Consider the following 20,258-nt stretch of genomic DNA (forward strand, 5'->3'; position numbering starts at 1 on the left):
AAACACTTTCCAAGAGTGGAGCCTCTGTTTCCCTCAGTCTTGTGGATCTCCTGCATTCAAGCCCCACTGGCCTTCAAAGACATATGCTCTGGGGGCTCCTCCTCTCGATACCAGACACCCAGGCTGGGGAGCTTGATGTGGGGCTCAGAGCTCTCACTCCTGTGGGAGAACCTTTATGATATGATTACTTTCCAGTTTGTGGGTCACCCACCCAGCGAGTCTAGCATTTGATTATATCATGAATGTGCCCCTCCTACCTTCTCACTGTGGCTTCTTCTTTGTCTTTGGGTGTAGAATATCTTTCTTGGTAGGTTCCAATCTTTTTTATTGATGGTTGTTTAGCATTTAGTTGTGATTATGTGCGAGGAGGTCAACTCAAGTCCTTCTACTCCACCATCTGGTGTCAGACTCAGGGCTTTGGCTTTGACTGGGAGAAATTTCTATCCATGGTGGCACCTGATTGAGGCTGCACACCAGTGAGAAAGACCCAGTCCACTCCCTTTATAGACTTTTTAACAATGGCCATTCTGACTGGTGTGAGGTGATACCTCATTGTATCTTATATTTGCATTTCTCTAATAACTAGTGATGTTGAGGATCTTTTCATGTGCCTATTGGCCATCTGTATGTCTTCTTTGGAGGAATGTCGATTTAGCACTTCTGGCAATTTTTTGAGTGGGTTGTGTGTTTTTCTGCTGTTATTGAGTTGTATGCGCTGTTTGTATATTTTGGAAATTAAGGCCTTGTCTGTTGCATCATTTGCAAATATTTTCTACCAGTCCATAGGTTGTCTTTTCATTTTGTTTATGGTTTTCTTTTCTGTGCCAAAAGCTTATAAGTTTGATTAGGTCCCATTTGTTTATTTCTGCTTTTATTTCTATTGCCTTGGGAGACTGACCTCAGTAAACATTGATATGATTTATATCAGAGAACATTTGCCTATGTTCTCTTCTAGGAGTTTTATGGTGTCATGTCTTGTTTAAATCTTTAAACCATTTTGAGTTTATTTTGGTGTATGGTGTGAGGGAATGTTCTAACTTCATTAATTTACATGTGGCTGTCCAACTTTCCTAACACGACTTGCTGAAGAGACTTTTTTTCTCCATTGTATATTCTTGCCTCCTTTGGCAAAGATTAATTGACCATAGGTGTGTGGATGTATTTCTGGGATCCCTAGTCTGTTCCCTTGATCCAGGTGTCTGTTTCTGTGCTGATATCACACTGCTTTGATTACGGTAGCTTTGTAGTATTATCTGAAGTCTGGGAGGGTTATGCCTCCTGTTTTGTTCTTTTATCTCAGGATTGCTTTGGCAATTCTGGGTCTTTTGTTGTTCCATATAAATTTTGCGATTATTTGTTCTAGTTCTGTGAAAAATGTCATGGGTATTTTGATAGTATTGCATTAAATCTCTAGATTTCTTTCGGTAGTGTGGCCATTTTAACATTCTTCCAATCAAGGCGCATGGGGTATCTTTTCATTTCTTTAAATCAGCTTCAATTTTCTTTATCAATGTTTTATAGTTCTCTATAGTGTACAAGTCTTTTACCCCCTCGGTTAGGTTTGTTCCTAAGTATTTTTTGTTTGTTTGTTTGTTTTGTTTTTGCGGTACGTGGGCCTCTCACTGTTGTGGCCTCTCCTGTTGCGGAGCACAGGCTCCGGACGCGCAGGCTCAGCGACCATGGCTCACGGGCCCAGCCGCTCCGCGGCATGTGGGATCTTCCTGGACCGGGGCACGAACCCGTGTCCCCTGCATCGGCAGGCGGACTCTCAACCACTGCGCCACCAGGGAAGCCCCCTAAGTATTTTTTGATGCAATTTTGAAAGGGATTTTTTATTGTTTTTACTTTTCTGCTATTTTATTGTTAGGGTAAAGAAATGCTACATATTTCTGTATGTTATTCTTGTATCCTGCTACCAAGGTGAATTCGTTTATCAGTTCTAGTAGTTTTTGTGTGGAGTCATTTGGGTTTTCTATATGTAGTATCATGTTAACTGCATATAATGATAATTTTACCTCTTCCCTTCCAATGTGGACACCTTTTGTTCCTTTTCCTTGTCTGATTGCTGTTGCTAGGACTTCCAGTACTATCTTGAATAAAGTGGTGAGAGTGGGCATCCTTGTCTTGTTCCAGATTTTAGGAGACAGGCTTTCAGCTTTTCGCCATTGAGTATTATGTTGGCTGTAAGTTTATCATAAATAGCTTTTATTATGTGAAGTTATGTTCCCTCTATGCCCACTTTGGTAAGAGATTTTATCATGAATGGATGTTGGATTTTATCAAATGCTTTTTCTGCATCTATTGAGATGATCATGTAGACCATTCTCTAGGACACACTACATCCTAGGACACAAAACAAGCCTCAGAAAGTTTAAGAGAATAGAAATTTTTTTAAGTATCTTTTCTGACTACAATGTAATGAAACTAGAAATCAACCACAGGAAGAAGAATGAGAAAAAAAATGATTACATGGGGACTAAACAACATGCTACTAAAAAAAAACAATGGGTCGATGAAATCAAAGAGAAAATTAAAAAATATCTTGAGACAAATGACAGTGAAAACACAAGCATCCAAAATCTATGGGATTCAGCAAAAGCAGTCCTAGGAGGGAAGTCATCGTGATACAGGCCTTCTATGAAGCCACCATCACCCAGATACCAAAACCAGATGAAGACACTGCAAAAAAAGAAAATTATAGGCCAATATCTTTGATGAATATAGATGCAAAAATTCTCAACAAAATACTAGCAAACCAAATCCAATAATACATAAAAAAGATCATACGCCACAATCAAGTCAGATTCATCCCAGGGTCACAAGGATGGTTCAACATATGCAGATCAATGTGAAATACCACACCAACAAAAGAAAAGTCAAAACTCCTGCTATTGTTAAGTAAAGAGGAGTATCATTCTGAGTGAGCAACCACAGAGTACACAGGTGGTCTAGTCAGTCAGTTTTTATGAGCCCCCTTCATTCCAAATGTACTTTTTTCCTTCAAATGGTGAAAATCAGACTGTTTATTCCTAAGACAAATGACTTCAACTGTTTCACTTTAATATAGATTTGTATACTTTTTTATGGGGGATAAAAGGAAAGAAACCACCTTACAGTTTTCTTTCCAGGGGCTTCCAACTACCATTCAGTATTTATTGATTAATAAAAATGCTAAGAAACTTTAATTTTTTGCATATCTTATTTTGTACCAGAAATAGTTTATATTTGAAAATAATCTGTATATATATAGAGAGAGATAGGGGTAGTAGAAAATACTCAAATCCAGTAGTTACTTTGACACAATACAGAATAGATGGAAATTTTAGCTGGGTTTCAAATATACTAAAATAAAAAAATTATTATAGGAAAATAAAATTTTAGTGCTTTATGACTTAAAAGTAGTATATATATATTTAAACTGAGATCTAAATTATTTTACTTTTTAAATTGACATCCTATAAAAAACAGTAAGTTATAGTTTTAGTAAAGTACCAGGGACTTCTGACAAACTCATGGTTCTAGAATAAGTCAGAAACTTTGAGCTATATCATTACTTCTATCCATACTTCGCAGACAAAATTTAACATGCGTAAATTTATTAATCACAAGTTTTCATTCCTATTCTCAACATACAGGTATTGAAGACAGGAGAAACTGGAGGCAAACTCAGTTTAAGTTTCCATGAAGTGACTCTGAAAAACATTTCTCAATACTTTTTATAAACATCTCGTTCTCCCAGCATGTTTTATGGGGCCACTATTGGTACTGGTATTTCATCAACTCAGATATTATGGGAAGTCTTGATGTCCTTAGAACCAGAATATGTTGACACACTTGTTCTCAGAAATCCTGACCAAAAAGTTCTCTTGAGGGGAATATCCTTGGTTAAGAAGGAGTGCTGAAACTCTCCTTTGTCAGCCCTTATCTTTTCACTTATGTCCTTACTTTTAACATATACTTGCTGCCATTAATTTAGAGGTTTGTATTTTAATTTTGTACTGATTTACTGTCACAGAATTATTCTTCAACTTAGCATTTTTTTAAAAATTTATTTATTTTTGGCTGCATTGGGTCTTTGTTGCCACGCGCAGGCTTTTCTCTAGTTGCGGTGAGCAGGGGCTACTCTTCATTGCAGTGCACAGGCTTCTCATAGTGGTGGCTTCTCTTGTTGTGGGGCATGGGCTCTAGGCGCGTGGGCTTCAGTAGTTGTGGCACGAGGGCTCAGTAGTTGTGGCTCGTGGGCTCTAGAACTCGGGCTCAGTCGTTGTGGCGCACGGGCTTAATTGCTCCACGGCATGTGGAATCTTCCCAGACCAGGGCTCAAACCCATGTCGCCTGCATTGGCAGGCGGATTCTTAACCACTGCGCTATCAGGGAAGTCCAAGCATTTTTTATATATTATAATGTCAGTAGTCATATCACAACATACTATTATCCTCAATGTCCCTGTGAGGGCAGTGAATAACTTCTACCATTATGTTAATGACAATAAAGTCAGTCTCTTACACTTTACTTATCATAGCTGGCAGAAGAAGGTCTCCGAAATAATATCTTTAATAAATATTATAATACCATAAGTCTACTTACTATATGCCATCTCAGTAATCATCAAAAGCAATTATGAATAGCCTCTCCAAAGTATTGAGGAGGATGTACTAGTTACAAATGCTCACTGAAGTCCTAATTTACAGCTCTAGTATAGCACTTACAGACTAAGGTTTAGTCAGTTGTGTAGATAGCATGCAATAATTTTTGAAAAGCCCAAGCTTTGGAGTCAAACAGGAAAGTCAGGAGAGAAAGAGCCCCAGAAATCTGCACAAGGATCACCTTTAGTCTTTGGCTGAACACTAACCTGTGCATGCATAGAGTGAGACTTCACACTATGGGCAAAGGACAGTGACAGGACAGGTCCATGTCTCCCAGGAATCCCTGCTGTATCATTTATTGGCTGGGAGCAGCCTGTGGGGAATGTAGCCTCAGTGTAGATGCAGTGATGAATCTCACATCATGGCAGCTGGAGCTATTGGCTTATTTTCTTTCCTGAAGTTAGAAATCTGAGAAATGCACTCTTGTGATACCACTGTCCACCATTTGTCTGTATAGATCTATTTTTCCACAGCAACTACTCCATGGAAACTCACTGGAGACAAAATAGGAGTTTAGTGAGTTAAACTGCATCCACTGTTGCTGCAGTTCATCTCAGAGTTGCATAGTATTCATCCTCTCCCTCATCTGCTATCCATTTTATTTCTCCTTGCACAGTTTGCCATAGCACTCAGGCATTTCCACTTCATTGAGTGTTGGCCTTTTTTTTTTTTTTTCAGGCTACTAAGAGCCATTCTAGCAGCAATTTATACCATCCTTTGGGGTCCTTGATAGGATATTAAATTCAGTATCCTGAAAAACTGCCACCCACGTTAATGAATTATTTATCCAGTCTTCCATTCCAACTCCCCTGTTTCTGCTGGCACATGCTAGCTAATTCTTTCAACTCTTTAAGTGTGCGGTCTCCTAGCTTATCAAGTCCAGCATATTCTCAGCTAAATTGTGCTGAGATTTAACCCTTGTTATCAGCCTGGCAACCAGGAGAGTAGTAGAGGCATTTCCTGAGGGGAGGGAGTATCTTTTGCATTGTGGGGAGAGGTCTGTATAGAATGTTTTAGCACAGTGGAAGTGCTATCTCAGATTCAGTGAGTCTGCACTGTGAACATCCTCAAGGGCATCCATGCAGCTGTACCTAACCTAGATATCAGTACCTAACCTAGATATCAGTACCTTCAGTGTTCTTAAATAGGGCCTTGACTTTAGCAAAGCAGACCTTCCTTGATGATTCATCCAAATGTCCCTAGCGCTCTGTGACTGTTAACAGTTAGATCTTCCACCTGTCAATTGTACCTTCCATTCAAATACAGTAGATAAGGACCTCTATAAGCTACCAGAGTCGCTTTCTGGCTGTCACACTTAGCCATTAACTGTAAAGAGCACTCAGTCTCTTATTATTCTTCCCTGGGGCATAAATACAACTTAGTAGTCATCGGCCTATGCCACTGTCTACTTACTAAACACTGCCCATCCACAGCTTCCACCCCCACTCCAGTACACCACAGAATAGTTCAAAGGAAGGTTTGGTTTGGCTCTCTGGAGCCCTCAAGCCAATATTGCCACTCGAAGAATCCGATGTCAGTCAGGAACAGGACTGCCTCAGTATCCCTTACTGCCCTCATTTATTTTCTAGGAGCAGCTTGTGGAAAGTGTAGCCTTAACACAAAAATACAATGACACATTTCAAAATGGAACAGCTGGGGCTGTCAGTTACACTCCCTTTAGTAGGAGATCTCAGAGCGATATTCTTATGAATGCCACATTGGGGTCTATAAATAGAAGTGGGAGAGACATCATGAAAACAGCAGAGTAGGGAGCTCCAAGAATCAGTCCCTCAGTGAAGCAAACATTAAGCAAACAAAGACTGACAAAATTAACTTTTTTAAAACTCTAGAATCTAATTTTTAAAACTTGTAATAATCAGGGGAGTGCTTACTAAAGACAGAGACTGCTAACTTTTTGGTAAGAAAGCATTGCTGCATTTTTGTTTACCTGTCTGCCATCCCCCATTCCCCAGTGTGACAGTGGCCAGCATTTCTGGTGTCAGCTAGCTGGTGCCAGAGGGCAACAATGGATCTTTTTCTCCAAAACTGGTCACAAATTTTGACCAGACTTGTGGTTTCCAGAGGGACCAGTGCAGAAGCTTGGCTTTGTTTCACCTCCCTCAGGCTGGAACAGCATCTTTGCAAAAGCATTTGTGTATGTCAAAAGCACTTCAAGACATAATATGCATAGCTGTCTCTCAGGCAAGGTATGGAGAGTGGGGAAAGCAGCAGACAGATGGAAAGACCTGAGAAAGAGAAGGCTAAGGTGAAGATTTTGGGGGGAATAAAGTTCTTGAAGGACTACCTCATATACTAGGGAATCGGGGTATAACACACATGCCCACAATAGGATGCATGCTCATAAAAGACCTGAGAGAACCCCAGACTTAAAACTCTGGAGGACCTTTGGGCTATGCACAGCAAGAGTTGAATTCTGAGGCTGAATTGTACATAGGTAGCCTGGCTAAGTAGTGAAAACCATGCCTTAGCTCAGAGGCAATCTACAAAGACTGAGAGAATTGTTTGTTTGTTGCTTTAGAATTTTTTAAAAAATCTGTCACATCAGTCTGTCAGGATGTTAAAAATATCTGGCTGATTGCTGAGATAATGAAACAGAGATTTCAGTGATCACACATGACAAGGAATATAGGCTTTGCAAAAATAGTTTGAGAATGTCACTAAACAAATAGATGACTACCCTCAAAAGCAACAACAGTAAAACCTGGAAGAATCTGATTTCCAGAGTTATCACATTATTATATTCAAAATATCTTATTTCCAGCAAAAATTAAAAGGCATACAAAGAAACAGGAAAGTATGGCCCATTCACAAGGAAAAAGAAAATAGCATCCCTGGGGAAGCACAGACATTGGGATTTACTAGATTAAAACTTTATTTTTTTTAATTGGAGTATAATTGCTTTACAATGTTGTATTAGTTTCTCCTGTACAGTGAAGTGAATCAGCTACATGTATATATATATCCCCTCCCTCATGTACCTCTCTCCCCCACCATACCACTTCTAGGTCTTCACAGAGCACTGAGCTGAGCTCCCTGTGCTATACAGCAGGTTCCCACTAGCTATCTGTTTTACACATGATAGTGTATTTATGTCAAATCTAATCTCCCAATTCATCCCACCCTCCCCTTCCCCCCACTGTGCCCACACGTCTGTTCTCTATGTCTGCCTTTCTATTTAGATTAAGACTTTAAATCAGCTGTCTTACATAAGCTTAGAGATGTAAAGGAAATGATAGACAATGATGTAAAGAAGATCAGAATGATTTCTTACCAGATAGAGAATGTCAGTAAAGAGATTGAAATAATTAAAAGGAACCAAATAGAAAATTTGGAGCTGAAAAGGAAAATTCACCAGATGGGCTCAACAGCAGATTTGAGGAGGCAGAAGAAAGAATCAGTGAATGTTAAAATAGGACAATTAAAATTATCACATGAGGGGTTTCCCTGGTGGCACAGTGGTTGAGAGTCTGCCTGCCGATGCAGGGGACACGGGTTCGTGCCCCCATCCGGGAGGATCCCACATGCCACGGAGCAGCTGGGCCCATGAGCCATGGCCGCTGAGCCTGTGCGTCCGGAGCCTGCACGTCTGGAGCCTGTGCTCCACAACGGGAGAGACCACAACAGTGAGAGACTCATGTACCGCAAAAAAAAAAAAAAAAAAAAAATTATCACATGAGAGGAAAAAGAAGAAAAAAAATGAACAGAACCTGAGGGACATGTGGGATGCCATCAAGCGTATGCATTATGGGAGTCTTAGAAGGAGAAGAAAATTTAGACTAACTGCAGGAATCTACATATCCAAGAAACACGATGAAATTCAAGTAGAATCAACCCAAAGAAATCCACGTCATTCAAAATGTCAAAAACCAAAGACAGAATCTTGAAAGCAGCAAGCAAAAAGCAACTGGTTTTGTAGAAGAGATCCTCAATAAGATTAACAGCTAATTTTTTCATTAGAAACCATGGAAGGCAGAAGGTAGCAGGATCACATTTGAAGTATATAAAGAAAAAAAATCAAGAATTCTACACACCTGTCGAAACTATCCTTTAAAAATGAAGGAAAATTAAGATGTTCCCAGATAAGAGCTGAGGAAGTTTACTGCTAGTTGATCTGCCTTATAAGAAATACTAAAAAGGGTCCTTCAGTCTGAAATGAAAGGACTGTATTTCAAAGCAGTACAAAGAAATAAACAATACAAGGAAAGAAAACTATGTAAGTAAATATAACAGCCAGTATTATTATATTTTTGGTTTGTAACTCTTCTTTTTTCCCCATCTGATTTTAAAAACAGTGAGTGCAACAAAAATTGTAATTCTGTTAATGGGCACACAGTATTTAAACAGATAACTTTGTGACAATAATAACATAAAGGAGAGGATAGAGCTATATAGAAGTAAAGTTTTGTATCCTATTAAAGTTAAGCTGGTATAATTTAAACCTAGATTGTTATAAATTTAAGATATTGTAATCCTTAGGGTAATCACTAATGAAATAACTAAAATAAAAGAGGAAGAGAGAAGGATCAAAATGGTACATTAGAAAAAAATAAATCATATGGAAAAGAAGGCAGTATTGCAAGAATTACAGGACAAAATGATAGATGTAGAAAATGGCAGAACTGAGAGCTTCTTTATCAGTAATCACACTAAATGAAAATGGATTAATACCATCAATTAAAGTACAGAGATTGAAAGTGGAAAAAAATGTGATCCAACTGTATGTTGTCTAGAAGGGGCTCACTGTAGACTCAAAGACACAAATAGGTTGAAAATGAAAGGTATATTCCAAGCAAAAGCAAGATAGGGTGGCTTTACTAACATCAGACAAAACAGACATCAGTAAAAAAGTTTTAGAAGAGGTAAAGAACAACATTATCCTTAAAGGGACAATGCATCAAGAAGATATAATAAATTAAAACATCTGCGCCCCAAAATAACAGAGATCCGAAACATATGAAGCAAACAGTGATGGAATGGAAGGGAGTAGAAAGCTGTACAATGATAGTTGGAAACTTCATCACCCGTTTCAATAGTGGATAACACATCTACATAGAAGATCAATAGGGAAATACAGGGCTTGAACAACAGTATACACTGACTAGATCTAACAGACGCATATAGAGGACTCTACACGCAGCAGCAGAATAACATTCTTCTAAAGTGAGCATGGAAGATTCACCAGCATAGACCAGCATAGACCACTATTAGAACATAAAACAAGTCTTAATGAATTTAAAAAGATAGAAATCACACAAAGCATACTTTTTTTTACCATAGTAAAATTATGCTAGAAATCAGTAATGGAAGGAAAACTGAAAATTCTCAAACATATGGAAATTAAACAGTACGGTCCATGGGAGATCAGCTAAGATGGCAGAGTAGAAAAACCCTGGGCTTGGGACTTCCCTGGTGGTGCAGTGGTTAAGAATCTGCCTGCCAACGCAGGGGACACAGGTTCGGAGCCCTGGTCTGGGAAGATGCCACGGAGCAACTAAGCCCATGCGCCACAACTACTGAGCCACTGCAATGAGAAGCCCGAGCACCGCAGAGTAGCCCCCACTTGCCGCAACTAGAGAAAGCCTGTGGGCAGCAACAAAGACCCAACACCCATAAATAGATAGACAGATAGATAAATAGATAGATGAATGTTCCTTTAAAAAAAAAAAAAAACCTGGGCTCATCTCCTCTTACAAGCAAACCAAGTCACACCTGTTTGCAGAACAACCATTGATGAAAAAGACCAGAACCTATCAGAAAAGATCTAATACGACTAAAGATATAAAGAAGGAGCCACAATAAGAAAGGTAGTAGGGGTGGAGTCATGCTATAGTCAAGTCCCACACCCGTGGGTGGATAACCCACAAAAAGGAGAATAATTACAACTGCAGAGGTTCTCCAAAGGAGTGAGAAGTCCAAGCCCTGTATCAGCCTTCCCAGCCCAAGGGTCCCGTACTGGGAAGATGAGACCCCAGAGCATTTGGCTTTGAAGGCGAGAAGGGCTTACTTTTGGGTGTCCTAGAGGGCTGGAGGAAATAGAGACTTCACTCTTAAAGGGCACACACAAAATCTCACATGCTCCAGGACCCAAGACAGAAGCAGTAATCTGCTAGGAGCCTGGGTCAGACCTACCTGCTGATCTTGGAGATTCTCCTGGAGAGGCAGGAGGCAACTGCAGCTCACCCTGGAGACATTATGATTATTGTGTGTTCCGTTATGCCTCCTTGTCTTTGACACTACTGTTTGTTTTGAAGTCTATTTTATCTGATAATTTTAGCCATTCTAGCATTCTTATACTGTTTTCCATCCATTTACTTTCACACTGTGTCTGTATATTTACAGTGTATTTCTTATAAACAGCATATAGTTGAGTTTTGCTTTTTTTAATTCGTTCTAACAATCTTTGTCTTTTTATTGGAGTGTTCAGCCCGTTAATATTTATGTAATTATTGATATGGTTGAAAGTCAATCTACCATTTTTTTTGTTTTCTGTTTATCTCTTCTAATATTTGTTCCTCTGTTCCTTCTTTCCTTCTTTTTGATTATTTGAATATTTTTCAGAATTTTGTTTTATCTGTTTGCTTTTTTAGCTATAGCTCTTTACATTATACTTTTTAGCTGCTCTAAGGGTTACATTAAATATCCATAATGTTCCACAGTCTACTTAGAGTTAATATAGTACTATTTCATGTAAAATGTAGAAATCTTACATGTCAATTGGTTCATTTACCCACCTCACTTCATCCTTTATGCCAGGGGTCCCCAGTCCCTGGACCATGGACCACTACCAGTCTGTGGCCTGTTAGGAACCAGGCCACACAGCAGGAAGTGAACAGCGGGTGAGCGAGCGAAGCTTCATTTGTATTTACAGCCGCTCCCCATCACTCGCATTACCACCTGAGCTCCGCAGATCAGTGGTGGCATTAGATTATCATAGGAGTGCGAAACCTACTGTGAACTGCGCATGTGAGGGATCTATGTTGTACGCTCCTTATGAGAATCTAATGCCTGATGATCTGAGGTAGAGCTGAGGCCGTGATGCTAGTGCTGGGGAGTGGCTGCAAATATAGATTATCATTAGCAGAGAGGTTTGACTGCACAGAGACCATAATAAATCAACTGCTTGCAGACTCTTGTCAAAACCCTATCAGTGAGTGGCAAGTGACAATTAAGCTGCATCTTACGGAGTAGACTGGACATAAGCAACACACTTCAGGTGTCACTGTCTCCCATCACCCCTAGATGGGACCATCTAATTGCAGGAAAATAAACTCAGGGCTCCCACTGATTCTGCATTATGGTAAGTTATATAATTATTTCATTATATATTACAATGTAATAATAATAGAAATAAAATGCACAATAAATGTAATGTGCTTGCATCCTCCCAAAACCATCCCCCCACCAACCCGGTCCATGGAAAAATTGTCTTCCATGAAACTGGTCCCTGGTGACAGAAAGGTTGGGAACTCCTGCTTTATGCTATAGTTGCCACATATATTACCTACATATGTTATAATCCCCACAAAACAATTTTATAATTTTTGCTTAAAACAGACATATGTATGTTAAATAAAGGAAATGATCTTCTTTACATTGATCACTTGTAGTACTTTGCATTATTTATTGAAGAACTGAAGTTTCCGTCTGATATCATTTATGTTAGCCTAAAGAACTTCCTTTCGCCCTTCTTATACTGCAATTCTACTGGAGATACATATCTTAGAGGTGTTTTTTCCTTGAAAATGTCTTTATGTCACCTTCATTCTTGAAAGATACTTTTTGCTGAATATAGAATCTGTGTGAGTCTTATTTCCTTTGCGTACCTCAGACATTTATTCCACTGTCTTTTTGAGATTATTCTATTTTTGTCTAAATTATTAAATGGGATATTTAGCTCATCAGTTTTTAACCTTTCTTCTTTTCTTAATACAAACACTTAAGGCTACGAATTTTCCTTCAAGTGTCTCATTTGCTCAAGTTTTTCAATTACTTCTAAGTATTTTTAAATTTCTATTATAATTTTTCTTTGACTAATGACATTTTAGTTTCTAAATGCATATGGATTTATTGCTTTCTATCAAAATCTGCGTTGTTGACAGATTCATTATATATATTATTCCTTAAAATTTATTGAGACATGCTTTTTTATTTACTAACATAATTTTGTAAGGATTCCATGTGTGTTTGAGGAGGATGTGTATCCACTAATTTATGAGTGACAAGTTCTATGTATCCAGTAAATCCAGCTGTGTAATTATGTTGTTTAAGACTTCTGTTTCTTTACGAATTTTTTTACTGCTTGGCCTAGCAAAAATTCAGATATAACTTTGAACTTTCCCCTTTGTTGGTGGGCTCATTATTTATTTTAATTCTATCAGAGATTTGATCTACATATTTTTAGCCTATTTTATTAAATGCATCCAGTCTAGAATTTTTGTATCTTCCTGGAGACATGAAACCTTTATTATTTTGTTCTTACTCTTTCTATCTCTAATAATTTTTTTTCTAAAAACCATTTATCTGATTATATAGCTACCTTAGCTTTTTAACAAGAAAATTTTATTGAGGTTTAATTTAACTACCATAGAATTTATTCACTTAATTCTACAATTCAATGATTTTTAGTAAATTTTCAGATTTGTAAACCATTATCTTGATCTAATTTTAAACATTTCCTTTATCCCAAGAAGATCCCTCATGCCCATTTGTAGTCACTCCCTTTTCCCAACCCTAGCCAACCACAAATCTACTTTCTGTCTCTATAGATTTATCCTTTTTGGACATTTCACATAGATAGACTCATACAATATTGCTTCTTTAACTGTTAACGTAATATCTTTTAGTTCATCTATTTTGTAGTATGTATCAGTGCTTCATTCCTTTTTACTGCTGAAACCTGCTTCATTGTTTGGATATACCGTATTTTAATTCGTTCATTCATCAGTTGATTGACATTTAGGATTGTTTCTACTTTTAAGCTATTATGAATAATGTCACTATGTATACATGAGTGTAAGTCTCTCTGGGGTATGTTTCATTTCTCTTGGGTAGATACCTAGGAATTGCCATGAAATTGAGTGTAATTGTATGTCAAATTTATGTGTAATATTTTCAGAAACTGCCAAACTTTTTCCCAAAGTGGCTGCATTACTTTACATTCTTATCAATAATTGTCTTCTATTTTCTTCTATCCTTTTACTTTTAACCTTGTTTGTATGATTTAGATGTGGCTTTTATAAATAATATAAAACCAGATTTTACTTTTCCAGTTTGACACTCTGTCTTTAAACTGGTGAGTTTAAGTCCATGTATATGATTATTTTTATATTGAACTGTTTCTGTCTTCCTTTGTGCTATTTTCCTGTGCTTCCTTTTATTCCTTTCCTGTTTTTTATTTTTATTTGTTTAAATTTTTATTGGAAAAAAATTTTATTGGGGTATAGTTGATTTACAATGTTGTGTTAGTTTCAGGTGTACACTAAAGTGAATCAGTTATACATATAAATATTTCCACTCTTTTTTATATTCTTTTCCCATATAGGACACTAGAGAGTATTGAGTAGGGTTCCCTGTGCTCTATAGTAGGGTCCTTATTGGTAATCTATTTTATATATAGTATTATGTATATGTCATTCTCAATCTCCCAATTTATCCCTGCCCCCCTTTCACCCCTGGTAATCATAAGTTTGTTTTCTATATCTGTGAATCTATTTCTGTTTTCTAAATAAGTTCATTTGTACAATTTTCTTTTAGATTCCACATATAAGTCATATTGTATGATATTTGTCTTTGTCTGACTTACTTCACTCAGTATGATAATCTGTAGGTCCATCCATGTTGCTGCAAATGGCATTATTTTGTTCTATTTATTTATTTGGCTGCATTGGGTCTTCGTTGCTGCGCGCAGGCTTTCTCTAGTTGCGGTGAGTGGGGGGCTACTCTTCGTTGCGGTGCACAGGCTTATCATTATGGTGGCTTCTCTTGTTGCAGAGCACGGGCTCTAGGCACACGGGCTTCAGTAGTTGCAGCATGTGGGCTCAGTAGTTGTGGCTCGTGGGCTCTAGAGTGTAGGCTCAGTAGTTGTGGTGCACAGGCTTAGTTGCCCCATGGCATGTGGGATCTTTCCAGACCAGGGATTGAACCCACGTCCCCTGCATTGGCAGGTAGATTCTCAACCACTGCACCACCAGGGAAGTCTTATTTTGTTCCTTTTTATGGTTGAGTAATATTCTATTGTATATATGTACCACACCTTCTTTATCCATTCCTCTGCCAATAGGCTTAAAAGTTGCTTCCATGTCTTGGTTATTGTAAACAGTGCTGCAGTGAACATTGGGGTGCATGTATCTTTTCGAATTATGGTTTTCTCTGGATATATGCCCAGGAGTGGGATTGCTGGGTCATATGGTAGTTCCATTTTTAGTTTTTTAAGGAACCTCCATACTTTTCTCCATAATGGTTGTACCAATTTACATTCCCACCAGCAGGGTAGGAAGGTTCCCTTTTCTCCACACCCTCTGCTGCATTTACTGTTTTTAGATTTTTTGATGATGGCCATTCTGACTAGTATGAGGTGATACCTCATTATAGTTTTGATTTACAATTTTCTAATAATTTGTGACATTGAGCATCTTTTCATCCACATTTTGCCATCTGTATGTCGTCTTTGGAGAAATGTCTGTTTAGATCTTCTTCCCAGTTTTTGATTGGGTTGTTTTTATTATATTGAGCTGCATGAGCTATTTGTATATTTTGTAGATTAATCCCTTGTTGGTCGCTTTGTTTGCAAATATTTTCTCTCATTCTCTGGGTTGTCTTTTTGTTTTGTTGATGGTTTCCTTCACTGTGCAAAAGCTTTTAAGTTTAGTTAGGTCCCATTTGTTCAGTTTTGTTTTTATTTTTGTTGCTCTAGGAGGTGGATTCAAAAACATTGAATGTTGCCGCGATTTATGTCAAAGCATGTTCTGTCTACATTTTCCTCTAAGAGTGTTAGAGTGACCGGCCTTACATTTAGGTCTTTGATCCATTTCGAGTTTATTTTTGTGTATGGTGATAGAGAATGTTCTAATTTCATTCTTTTGCATGTAGCTGTCCAGTTTTCCCAGCACCATTTATTGAAAAGACTGTCTTTCTTCACTTGTGTAGTCTTGCCTCCTTTGTCATAGGTTAATTGACCGTAGGTTTGTGGATTTATCTCTGGGCTTTCTATCCTGTTCCATTTATCTATATTTCTGTTTTTGTGCCAGTATCATACTGTTCTGACGACTGTAGCTTTGTAGGATATCCTGATGTCAAGGAGCCAAGATTACTTTGGCTATTCAGGTCTTTTGTGTAGCCATACAAATTTTAAGATTTTTTGTTCTAGTTCTGTGAAAAATGCCATTGGTAATTTGATAGGGATTGCATTGAATCTGCAGATTGCCTTGGGTAGTATTGTCACTTTGACAATATTGATTCTTCTAGTCCAAGAACATGGTATATCTCTCCATCTGTTTGTGTCATCTTTCATTTCTTTCATCAGCACCTTGTAGTTTTCTGAATACAGGTCTTTTGCCTCCATAGGTAGGTTTATTACTAAGTATTTTATTCTTTTTAATGTGATGGTAAATGGGATTGTCTCCTTAATTTATCTTTCTGATCTTTCATTGTTAGCATATAGGAATGCAAGAGATTTCTGTGTATTAATCTTGTATCCTGCAACTGTACTAAATTCATTGATGAGTTCTAGTAGTTTTCTGATAGCATCTTTAGGATTTTCCTTTTTGTTTTAACTTTGTATTTTATATTGGAGTATCGCTGACTAACAATATTATGATCAGGTGTACAGCAAAGTGATTCAGTTATACATATACTTGTATCTTTTCATTTTCAAATTCTATACAAGAGTAATGCTTATCCTCTCTTTATAATTTGAAGATATGTCCCTACTATCTTCTACATCCCATTCTTTGACTCCTGTCCAGAGTAGTTCTGCCTCCCCCACCCCCATTTTTGCTCTTTGCTCAGGGATCCTTACCGTAGTTTCAATCAAGGGACTTCGGTTAGTTGGTTATTTTTTTTACTGAGAGTGTGGTACCCTTGGAAATTTCCCTTTTTTTAGAGTCCTGTGTTGTACTTTAACATATATTTTATAAGCAATCTAGTTGGGGCGCTCTTTGATATTTTTGGTTGAACATACTGCCAGACGCCAATGCCAACTCTTTCATTTTATCATAATGTTAATCGTTACCTCTCACCTAGAATGAAGAGTACCTCCTGATCTGTCCACCTTAATTTCATATTTCCCAATTTCAATTAATCATATATATGGTTGCCAAATTTATGTATCAGTGGATATATTAGACATGTTAAATTTGAGTTTCCTGGAAATAAAGAGTTTGCAGCTCAGGAAATAAATGGATTCTAGAGATTTATGGGTCATTGATATAATTATCAATGCCATAGGAGTGGGTAAGGTTACTGGGGAAAACTTCATGGAGTAGGCAAAGAAAAATTAACTTAAAAAGGAGACTAAGAAGATGAATTCTAAGATGAATTCTAAGAATTGAGAAAACAAAGAATGAATCTCCAAATGCAAGGAAAGAGAGGGTTTCAAGGAGGGGAAGTTAATAGGGTCAGATATGGCCAAAAGGGCACACAAGATAAGAACTTATCTTTAAAGTCTGGATAATTTATTACTGCTAGAAAAGTTTCATTGGAGTGGCAGCAAATGCAAGATGGCAGTGAATGTATGGAAGAGTAGTACAACTTGCTGATCCTCTGTCTTCTTCCTCATTACATCCCATTTCCACTGTATATATAATGAATCATTCAGCTTCCTGGAACAAAAATAAACACAATTTTCTTCTGATCTTCCATAGTTGAAAGGGATTCAAGCAAATACTGGAGATACTAGTAAGTAGAGCCAGGGAGGAGATGGGATAACTGTAATCAAACACAGCATGGAAATTGTGAAGTGTTTCAGGTTCTGGACCTACCAGCTCATATGGAATAATAATAAGCCTTGTGTGTTTGAATTTTAATTATATTAGCTATTTCACTAATAAATGTGTGTACTCTGTCAATAATAATTTATATTCTACATTTCTGACACGTTTTATTTGAAATCTATATTTTTTTAAAATAAATTGATTATTTGTTTATTTTTGGCTGCGTTGGGTCTTCATTGTTGCATGAGGGCTTTTGTCTAGTTGTGGCACGCAGGGGCTACTCTTTGTTGTAGTGTGCAGGCTTCTCATTGTGGTGGCTTCTCTTGTTGTGGTGCATCATTATATTTTATACCATTTTATTTCACAACATAAAACAGAGAACAGAGAACAACTTGGTTATTTATGTTCTTGTTTCTTGAGTCAGAAAGACTGACAGTTATATGTAAGTCTCAACATTTAGACAAAATAAAGATGAACTTTCATTCCAAAATCCTGTGCAAATTGTATGTTCATGACATGCTTTTCTCTCAGGATTTTAAAATGTCTTCAGAGGTAATTAATTTAAACTGAAGTTTGTTCTCATGTATTTTAGCCTAAAATTAAACTTTCACAAAGAAAATTCTCAGTTTTACCTCAAGGAAAGATAGGATAAAACAGTAGAAAAGTAGTATCTTAAAAAAATACTTATCCGAAAAAGAGGGGATATTTGTATACATATGGCTGATTCACTTTGCTGTACATACAGCAGAAACTGACACGGCAGTTTCAGTTTCTGAAAGAAACTGAAAATAAAACTAGAAAACAAAACAAACAAACAAAAAAATCTTAGAAACTATTTATTATTTTCATTTACAACAGAGGAGAACGTATTTTTTCCAAACTCACAAATATGAAAGTTTTGTAATAATGCAACATTTGACTTCTTAACTTTTACCTAAGAAACATGAAAGTATAATTATATGATTTATTAATTGCTCTTATCCTGCTATATTCTCCATATCCCCATACTTTTCTCTTACATAACAAAACACAACAAAGTAAAATATAATGAGAAACATTATTTCCTAAGCTATCATTTCTCTACATTCAGCAGCACCTAATCTGGTTATGTTTATCTTTGAAAGTTGCACTGAACACCTCCACAGGGCTGTGTGCCTCAGCTCCTCCTAAGTACAATAAGAGTTCACATAGGGAAGATCCCAGCAGGCAAAGTCCCTCCTCTTTGAGAATATTTTTCGTATCAGAACAAAAACAGTAACACATAAGTAAATTAAACAAACTGATCTCTCCTCTTCTGTAGTTTTGTTCACAACATATAACATTTCTTTTCTACCTTATAGGTACCAGAGATTTGAAAAGGCATTTCTGTTAGCTGTTGACATTGGTGCTCGTGACCTGTTTATGGTGAGTCATTCCCAGAGATGATTTTGTGCCTTCAGTTCTAAGGCTGAGTAAGTTGTCAGCTTTTGTGACCATTAAAAAGGATTAGTGTCATTTGTGCCTTCGACACATGGTGGGAAAGTATTATTCCATCCTGGCTTGCAGCTCTGCCTTCATGAAACTGGGCAATAGCCATCTAGTCTCTTTTGACATTTTCCTTGCCAGACCCAAAGGGTTTTTTAAGTTTTCTAAGAATTTATAATTCTTGAACATTTCTCCTCATGTACGTTGATGTGAGGGGATGACACCTTTGTATCTAACAAGCTTAAATGTCTTTCTAATCCATTCTCTAAAGAAGTACAGCTTCAGAAACCAGGACATAGGGCAAAACATGTCCCCTAGATCTTGAATGTGCTCAGTTTGTCCCTTCATTTTTAGTGAGAAGTAACATATTATGAATGTTCTCACTTGTATTTTTAAAGTACCCACAGTGCAAAGTGGATCCAAGAGGATATAAATTCAAATATGCTTTAGTCCTCCATTTATTAGCTACGGAACAGTAAAATCAACCAGTTTCTTACAGATCTTTGTGCTCTGTATCAGGTTCTTATTTTATAAGATCTTTCACCACAGCGTCCAGTGAGATCAGATAAACAAAGGTGGGGTTCCTGGTTTTCCAGCATATTGTGCTCCACAGAGATTTCACTGTTGTCAATGAAACAATGAAGCAAAAGCTTCTTGAAAACAACAAAAACTTCTGGAAGGCTCTTTTACCTGAATCTTCTGCACAAATGAAGACATTTTGTAGTTTAAATTAAGCTTTGATGCTTTAGATGTTAATATGGGTTCATGACTTTGTAATGAATTTGTTATTTAAATTCTAATTTTGCATCATTCAGTTAAATTGTGCTTTCATTGATCATACTTCACATGTATGAGCCTTTTGTTGCTCATCTGTATTTTGTTAGGTCAAATTGATCAGGCATATTAGTATATGAAGGGAACATTTTATTATTTTCACCAGAGTCTATGCATGCAGACATCACAGTGTCAGAAATTTAATTACAACACCTTTTAGATTTTCTGACCCCAATGACTTTCACTCTTTACCTCCACCTTCTCACCTCTGACACTACTCACAAGTAAAGGTAGATTTTCTTCATATTTCTTTATTTTTTTTATGTCTATAGTCCCAGTCTTTTTTCTAGCAAAGAAAAGAACTGAAGAGATGAGTATTTAAATATTTAGTGTCTGGTAAACTTTCTTTCTCAATGTATTATTA

At 37.2% G+C, this 20,258-nt stretch overlaps 1 protein-coding gene across 4 annotated transcripts in view; it reads left to right on the forward strand.

Moving 5' to 3' along the window:
- WDPCP (WD repeat containing planar cell polarity effector) overlaps nt 1-20,258 on the forward strand; it is a 611,687-nt gene that overhangs the window by 420,466 nt on the left and 170,963 nt on the right. For all 4 annotated transcript variants that reach the window (XM_089922334.1, XM_089922333.1, XM_089922336.1 and 1 more), the window contains one exon: nt 18,937-19,000. In XM_089922334.1, the coding sequence (XP_089778460.1) occupies nt 18,937-19,000 (64 nt within the window). The remainder of the gene's footprint in view (nt 1-18,936; nt 19,001-20,258) is intronic.

Source organism: Delphinapterus leucas, chromosome 13, assembly GCF_059928025.1.
Source record: "Delphinapterus leucas isolate spDelLeu-1000000601 "Yukka" chromosome 13, BTC_Dleu_Yukka2, whole genome shotgun sequence".
Taxonomy (NCBI): Eukaryota; Metazoa; Chordata; class Mammalia; order Artiodactyla; family Monodontidae; genus Delphinapterus; species Delphinapterus leucas.